Source organism: Pundamilia nyererei, unplaced genomic scaffold (genome assembly GCF_000239375.1).
Source record: "Pundamilia nyererei isolate P.nyererei 1_Seehausen unplaced genomic scaffold, PunNye1.0 scaffold00050, whole genome shotgun sequence".
NCBI classification, from domain to species: Eukaryota; Metazoa; Chordata; class Actinopteri; order Cichliformes; family Cichlidae; genus Pundamilia; species Pundamilia nyererei.
Window position 1 is genome coordinate 3,296,994 of NW_005187451.1, and position 8,653 is coordinate 3,305,646.

An 8,653-nucleotide genomic window follows, 5' to 3' on the forward strand; every position below is an offset into this window, starting at 1 on the left:
TGGGACAGTTGTTTGGGACTGATTCCAACAAAAAGTTGCCTTAAAAAAAGGTTGACTTGTTTCTTGGTAGAGCACAACCTCATTGCTGCAAATCAGACTAAAGTGTAGGAGGCAATATGTAAGAGTTTGTTTATCAGCATATTATAGTTTGCTGAAGCTACGCTGGCGATGCGTGTTTGTACTTTCTAATGTGATCCACAGCAGCCGTGGTAACATCTGGGTAAGCAGCTTCAAGCAGGATTAGTAAATATCAACAATATCCCATCATCACTGCATCATTTCATGCTCTTGTAATAAACAACAAGTGTAATATGAAGAATTTTTGCCCACTGTATTCAGGAAAAACAAATCCTGACACAATAATTTATATCATGTGGGATTAAATTAAACAGACAGTCAAAAGTTTGGACATGCTTTCTCATTTCATGTTTTTTTATTTTATTTTCATGAATATTTATATTGCAGATTCTCACTGAAGGCATCAAACTACGGATGAACGCATGTGGAATTATGTAGGAAACAAAGATGTGTGAAATAACATGTTGTATATCTTAGATTCTTCCTGATATCCACCCTTTGATTCCTGCTTCGCTCACTCTTGGCGTCTCCGTGAGCTTCATGAGGTCGTCTCCTGAAATGGTTTCCAACAGTGTTGAAGGAGTTCCCAGAGATGCTGAGCACTTGTTGGTCCGTTGCCTTCACTCTGCGCTCCATCCCAAACCATCTCCACTGGGTTTAGGTCAGGTGACTGTGTACGCCATCCATTCACCTTTTCTGCAGTTGGAACCAAAGATCTCAGATTTAGACTTATCTCTAATCTGAGCTGCTGTTAACTTGTGATTTCTGAGGCTGGTGACTCGGATGAATGAGGGACTCTTGGTCTTCCTTTCCTGGGGCGTCCCCATGTGAGACGGTTTCATCGTAGTCTTGATGTTTTTGCGACTGCACTTGGACACATTCAAAGTTTTAGCAATTTTCCAACTGACTGATCTTCAGTTCTTAAAGTAATGATGGCCTGTTGTTTCTCTTTTCTTAGCTGACTGGTTCTTGCCATAATATGAATTCTAACAGTCTGTGTAGCAACCTGACTTCTGCACAACACACCTGATGGTCCCAACCCCATTAAGAAGGCAACAAATTCCACAAACGAACCCTGACAGGCTCACCTGCCGGGTGAAGCCGTTTCCGGTGACAACATCATGAAGCTCGCTGAGAGAAGGCCGAGGGTTTGCCGCGCTGTCAACAAAGCAAAGAGCAGCTACTTACAGAAATCAAAAATATAAAACATAGTTTTTCCTTTGCTACATGAGTCCATATATCTTACTTCATATATCTGATGTCAGTTTGTATCTATAATGTAGAAAGTAGCAAAAATAACGACAACAAATGAGAAGGCGAGTCCAAACTTTTGACTGTTAGTGTATAACAAGTCGAGAAGTAATCCCTGAATGCATTCTGTGACATTTCTTAATATTTTTTGAAAAACTGACCTGGAGCTCTCCGTTGTACCAGATGTGTTGCCCCTTAGTGTCCATCTCTGACTGTTTCTCTTCTTCAGACGAGTTCAGATGACTACAAAGACGGCGCCTTCGTCCAGCGCCCAGAGGAGGCTGACATAGATGTAAGACGGCCGCAGCTCTCAGTGAAATGATTGACACGTTTCAAAGACACGTTTACTGATGGGCATGTTTGTGTGGCTGTGTTAGACCAAGCTGAGCAGACTGTGTGAGCAGGACAAAGCAGTGAGGATGCAGGAGGAGAAACTGCAGCAGCTACACAGAGAGAAGGTACAGCTGTGCACTCTGTGCATGTGTGTTGCTCTCTTTGCGGATATGCAGTAATAATTTTTGTGTGTTGTGTGGCAGCACACTCTGGAGACAGCGCTGCTGTCTGCCAGTCAGGAGCTGAGTGAACAGAGTGACTCCAATGCAGCAGCCACACAGAGCCTGGTCCAACAGAGAGATGTGCTGCAAAATGGGCTGCTCAGCACCTGCAGGGAGCTGTCCCGAGTCAGCACTGTGAGCATGCATGCTCTCACACATCACCACCCGACACGTAGGGACATTTATGCATGGAAAAGCAGCCACAGTTTTATGGAATAGGACTTGCTACTGAATATTTATTGCGTGTCTCACAGTGGAACATCACCTAGACTCCTTATGGAGAGTAAAAATCAGCTTTTACTGGCGTTACTGTGATACATGCTGGTAAGGTTATTGATTAGCTTTTACTCTTCATTTAATTTCCTTGATAAACACCAGAATATACAAACCCAAATATACATTTCTTTACAACAATAATACTTCTGCACTGCTGTTACAGACGCGTTTCCTGATGATTACAGAGTAAGAAAATGTTTTGTTCTTTGACCAGTCACAGTACTGGGAAAGCCTCCTTTCAACTCCAAGAACACCAGCATGTAGCGCAGCCGAAGCCTTTGTTTCCATAGCGGTGTGGCTTCCACTGTGTTTATGTTTGTGACAGCTTTGATGTGAACAACAGTGAAGGAAACAGAATCAGGTGACAGTTATATATCTGCATTTTAAATCTTTTATTTTGTGTTTTTTTTAATGGTGCATGTTCTAAATATAACAAATAAGCTCCTAAATATGGGCTCAAAATGTGGTCATAAATATTTTGTACTTGTAAAAAAGATTTCTAACCACTGATATAGCACAACTTTTTCCTTTCAACAGCTACTGAAAGTTAAGGGACCTAGCTGCTATCGGATATTTATATAGAGATCCTCCAGCTTCAAACTGTATCACCCTTCAAGGACCTGCAGTTCAAAAAAAGCTCCCCTCCGACAGCCAAACCCATCTGTTCTCTGATTGGATTGTTACATTTGTGATTGACATGACATTGACCAATCAGATGAAAGGAAGAAAAATAGGGTCAAAATCCGTACTTGTAACTTGCAGGGTTTTTTTTGGCTAAGTCCACACACAAATTCTTTTTTACACATACAAATCTTTTTTACAAGTACAAAATATTTATGACCACATTTTGAGCCCATACCTAAAGGCTGGATCTACTCTAGCTACACTGTGAGTGGTCACACACCGGATCGGGGCTCTAAGGGATCCATCCTCTAAACCATACCCTGCATATCCTATGCAGCCAGTCTAATGATAGTAGATGGGAATCCACATGATTGTGCAGGAAGTCTTTTCAGGAACAAGCACAAGTTCAGTCTTTGCTCGGCTGCAGATTTCGGGGTCTCTGGTCCTTGTGTCTGTTGGTTTAGAACTGATGTACCGGGGGAACTCACAGAAATGCCACGCAAACCTGACAGATGAGAAAGAGGGCAAAGGTTCCCGAACCTAAAAGAGGAGACACGGGAAAGAAAACCCGCACAGATAAACACAAACCGACTGCTGTTGGTGTCCTGTTTCAGGAGCTAGAGTGCTCCTGGAGGGAGTACGACCTACTGGAAGCAGATGTTACTCTGGCCAAATCCAACCTACTGGAACAGCTGGAGGCCCTGGGCAGCCCACAGGTAGCACGCACACACACACACACACTCTTACTTTACACGGTGGTTAACTTTGAACAGAATATTTGGATGTGTGTCTCTGTGTGTCTTCAGACAGAGCCTCCAAGTCAGCGGCACATTCAGATCCAGAAAGAGCTGTGGAGGATCCAGGATGTGATGGAGGCGCTGTCCAAGAGCAAACCCCAGCGGAGCACAAATAGCAGTGAGGCCCTCCCTCAGCACCTCCACCATCACATTCTTACGTTCTTGCTTGCATGCGTGTGTCTGATGTCTTGGATACAATTTCAAGGTTCTAAACAGTTCTTGTAAACACGCCACGGTCAGTCTCTTTGAACAAAACCAAATCTTGATCCTGCCGGAGGTTTAAAGAAAAAGCAGCTGCTTCACCACTTTTTGCTTCTGTGTGTCAAAATGTACATTTGATTTGTTTTTGCAGCTTTGCTCGTTGCAGCGTTTCAGTCGTCAGGTCACGGCCGTCGCTTGGTTGTCACTCTTATCTTTTAGAAAGAGCCGTTATAGTCACCGTCGGTTACGTTTGGTGCCCTGTTGTAGTTTCTAGTTTTATGTTTCCATGACAACGTGTCATTACACGGCTCTGCCAACAATACACTGACACACTGTGAGACCCGGTGATGCTGACAGCCTAGCTGCTGTTTTTAATATACACGTAAACATGTTAATATTGTCTTTGCCGTCATTGTTCTCGTGTTGGCATGAAGTGAAATATCTCCGTGCATCCGTGTCCATTTCACACACACAAAGCGTGAAATGGACACGGTGGCCCTGTGTGTGCGTTTTCTGCATAGGGTCCTTGTTATAGACTATTTTTTGTGATTCTGTGATATCGCGTCTTTAGCCTTCTGGTTAAATCTACCCTGTTAATATTCTGCTTTGGCTTGTCAGTAAATCTATGTTGTGTTTTCTGTGCGTTACAAAGTGTTGGATACCTGAAAGATGAATCATCTTGTGAGGAAGATGTAGAACTCCATTTTGCAGCGGCACCTGATGCATTCACGTATCTTCAGTGATCGCAAACTTCTTCACTTCTGTCTCTTTTCTCCAATTTCTGTCTGTTTAATAGGTTTTCTTGGTTCAAAGCCACTCAGCATCCAGCAGAAGAATGAGGTACGGCAGTGTGCACATTACACCCCTGTCACATGATTCTGTTTTAGTTACGTTTGTTTTGACTTCAGAGATTTCTGGCGTCTTTCTAGCCCAACCAAGATGGCTTTGTTTAAGCTCCAGCTGAAGGGTTAGCATGAAGCACGTGGTCAAATTGTTCAGCAGGAGTGTGTGTGATGGCTTTGCTGTCTGTTGTTTCACAGCTGAATAGAGATTGTGTAGCTCAAAGGTTTCGTACTGGACAGGTCGATGTTTGAGTTCAGTGTAGAAATCCGCTCGCTCAGCTGTTTTTGTGGCGTTTCAGGTTTGTCCGTTTCCACAGATACTTTCCATGATGCTGGTGAGATTAGCTTCTTCAGTTACAGCGGTGCCTCGCTATAACACGGTTCACCTTTTGCAGCATTGCTGTTTCGTGGATTTTTTTGTGCGCAATTTTGCATGCTTTTTTTTTTTACAGCACATTGTGTTCTGTGTCCTGATTGGCTGTAGACAAGTGTCAATCAATCTTGTGCCGTGTCCCCTGTACAGTACAGAATGTGTTCAGCTTGTCCAATTTACATAAATCTTCGATCAGTAGCAGCGTGACTCCGAAGTGCTGCGCTGTATGTTTGTAAGTTTTCTCTGACGAACACGACAATGTCGACGAAACGTCGTCACCTGCAGGTGTGTTTGGTTTCATTCTGTAATACTGGACTTTCTACCAAGGTTTGAACTTTGGGAGTTTAAACAACAGAGAAAAGTTTGAAAATGTTCCTGCCTGTGCGAGAAAAGTTTATAAACTGTGTAGGGACGGGTTTTACAGCCTTAACACATCTATAATAATTGTAAAAAATAAAGTTGGCTACTTCACGGATTTCACTTATCGCGGGTTATTTTTAGAACGCAACTCCCACGATGAACGAGGGACCGCCGTCCTGTAGAGTATGCGCTCGATGGCGAGTAGCAGACAGAGTGAACAGGTGTAAAACTAAAAATAAAGTCCTGTCCCGTCTCACGGAACCAGATATTTCACTCTTACCGTAGCTCTTTACATGTCGTTAGGATGCGTGTTTACCGCTAACACTGATATGTTCCATTAATAACATACTTATAGTGTAGTTTGTGTTGTTGTCGTTGTGAATGCACCCATAACAGCAAGTCTCAGAAGAACACATTTGGAGTCAGAGTGATGTTTGAGTATTTCCAGCACAAGCCGAGGTGTCTCCATCCCAGTTTGCAGAAACTGGTCCAGTCAGGCTGAGTTCTTGGTGACGAGCAGCATTTGTACAGCATGACAGGAGCGCTGTCCTTTCTTTGAGCCCCGTTGTGTTAACTGTCTACAGGCAGTCACTCAGCCACTCAGTCCTCCCAAGGAGGGCAACAGCGTACCCCCCCGCCCGCCTCTCCCCCAGTACTACGACTCATCAGACCGCCCCCCTCAAGTGCCCCCCCACCACTCGCACCGTGGTGGCCCCATGCCCTCCCACAATTATCGTCCTGAAGACCGCAAAACCGGCACCAGGAATGGAGCACACAGTGTAAGAATCGCTGAACGCGTTCATGCCCCACCCTCTCCCGACCACATCAGCCCCCAACATCCTCAGTTTGCTGTGACTGGCACACTTCAGTACACCGAGCCAATGCACCCGAGCTCCTCATTTCACAGGATTCAGTGTTCTCAGCCATCTCTCGCCTTTTATTTCCAGACCCCATCCTAAAGAATAAATTCATGTGCATCTGTTCCTCAACAAGTTCAAATACATCTAATTCATATCGGTGTTATGTGTGCCTGACTGATGCTGAACAACTTGTGTATGAATGTATTCTTATCCTGAGATTTCCTTCCTATTGCACTCAAAGCAAGCTCCAGATTACCGGCTATATAAGAGTGAGCCGGAGCTGACCACGGTGAACGAGGAAGTGGACGAGGCCAACGGTGAAGAGAAGGACAAGGCTGAGACTGAAAGTAAAGACGGCCCATCATCCAAAGGTACATTGATTAATCAGTGTGTGACTCTCAGTGGTAGCCTCATTCTCGCTGCACTGTTTTTACTGTGCTTTAAAGAAGCTGGCGTTTCGTGACGGGGTGTGGCTTGGCTGCAGAGGGGGTGGAGCAGTGGGTTCGGGGCACTGATGTCCGGATTGGGCTGAGCGGGTCCCTCTGGCGGGCTGACCCCTGCAGCCGAGCCACAAGCCACACTTATTATAAAAGTTGCCCGCTGGATTTAACTAAGCAAATAGGTTCGAGCCTCCTGTTGGACAGTTACTGCATGGGCGATTATCAGCTGGCAACAAGTTATTCAACCCCAACTGGTGCAATGAGTTGCTTCACATTTCATAAACAACCATGTCGAAAGATGCATATCGTGGTTGTGGAAAAGATGTTAGTGTGTTTGAGAAGGGTCAAATCATTGGTATGCATCAAGCAGAGAAAACATCCAAGGAGACTGCAGAAACTACGCAAATTGGGTTAAGAACTGTCCGACGCATTATTAAAAAGTGGAAGGATAGTGGGGATCCATGGTCTTCGAGGAAGAAGTGTGGTGATTGTGATCGGCAATCAATTAAACGTTTGGTGAAATCAAATCGAAGAAAAACAACAGTAGAACTCAGGGCTATGTTTAATAGTGAATATAAGAGCATTTCCACCAGCACAATGGGAAGCTCAAGGAATTGGGATTGAACAGCTGTGTAGCCATAATAAAACCAGTAATCAGAGAGGCAAACCGGGAAAAAGGCTTCAGTTTGCTAGCAAGCATAAAGACTGGACTCTGGAGCAATGGAAGAAGGTCATGTGGTCTGATGAGTCCAGACTTACCCTGTTCTAGAGGGATGGGCGCATCGGGGTAAGAGGAGAGGCAGATGGAGTGATGCCCCCGTCATGCCTGGTGCCTACAAGCCTGTGGTCTGGGGTTGCTGCAGTTGGTCAGGTCTAGGTTCAGCAACAGCATGTGCTCCAAGAAGGAGGTCCGCTGACTCCCTGAATGACCAGGTTATCCCATCAATGGGTTTCTTCTTCTCTGATGGCACGGGCATATTTCCAAGGTGACAATGCCAGGATTCATCTGGCTCAAACTGTGAAAGCGTGGCTCTGGGAGCATGAGACATCCTTTTCACACACATTGACTGGCTACCAGAGTCCAGACCTTAACCCCATTAAGACTCTTTGGGATGCTGGAGAAGGCTTTGCACAGCGGTCAGACTCCACCATCATCAGTGCAAGTTCTTGGTGACAAATTAATGCAACACTGGATGGAAATAAATGTTGTGACATTGCAGAAGCTTGTGGAGACAATGCCACAGCAGATGCATGCCGTAATCAAAGCTAAAGGCAGTCCAACTACGTACTAGAGTTTTTTTGGTGGCGATGTTTTTTTGGTCGGGGAATGTATCTGTTAAAGGGTATTAATAGTAAAGACAGATCTGTGCTATCTTATATTATTCAATCAATTCGTCAAGTTTTAGAAGATGTCATTCATGGTCACTGAATGTAGAAAGTGTTTACTGGCCACAGGTGAGGCTTTGTCCTTTGACCTTTTCAGGCCTTCATCAGCCCTACTGGAAAGAGTATTTCTCTCACATCTGTGTTGGTAACGTTGGGACCTCATACTAACTTGGTTCAGTTAAAACACGTAGCCTATATATTGTTTTTAGTCCTTTTAGTTGTTTTTCATTAATGTGTGAGTGAGAGCATTTTCCGGCTGTTTCTCCAACAGTGTCCCCGTACCGAGTGGGTGTCATCCCCCCCAGGACCAAATCCCCAATGAGCCCTGCCGAGTCCTCCACTATTGCTTCCTACGTTACCCTGAGGAAGACCAAGAAACCTGAATCCAGATCTGTAAGTTTCACCTTTATAGTGTGGTAAATCTGTTGCACTACGAGGGCAAGTCATGTCTGACGCATTTATTCGGAGTACATAAAAGGAAATGAAGCACTCTCTCACTGACCGCTCGTAAATATAGATCAGAAGCAGAATCATCTTCATTTGGTGACTCTGTTCTCTCTCTCTATATATATAAAACACCCAGCACGCCCCTGCGGGCGGTTTATCCTTCA

General features: G+C 44.7%; 1 protein-coding gene across 4 annotated transcripts in view; it reads left to right on the forward strand.

The window, feature by feature from the left end:
* LOC102196053 (pleckstrin homology domain-containing family A member 5) overlaps positions 1-8,653 on the forward strand; it is a 160,467-nt gene that overhangs the window by 133,995 nt on the left and 17,819 nt on the right. For 2 of the 4 annotated variants that reach the window (XM_005733217.2, XM_005733218.2), the window contains 9 exons: positions 1,559-1,621; positions 1,707-1,787; positions 1,866-2,018; positions 3,398-3,499; positions 3,590-3,698; positions 4,578-4,621; positions 5,941-6,135; positions 6,458-6,587; positions 8,314-8,435. In XM_005733217.2, the coding sequence (XP_005733274.1) occupies positions 1,559-1,621; positions 1,707-1,787; positions 1,866-2,018; positions 3,398-3,499; positions 3,590-3,698; positions 4,578-4,621; positions 5,941-6,135; positions 6,458-6,587; positions 8,314-8,435 (999 nt within the window). The remainder of the gene's footprint in view (positions 1-1,558; positions 1,622-1,706; positions 1,788-1,865; positions 2,019-3,397; positions 3,500-3,589; positions 3,699-4,577; positions 4,622-5,940; positions 6,136-6,457; positions 6,588-8,313; positions 8,436-8,653) is intronic. The other 2 variants (XM_005733219.2, XM_013910873.1) reach the window with 1 other exon arrangement.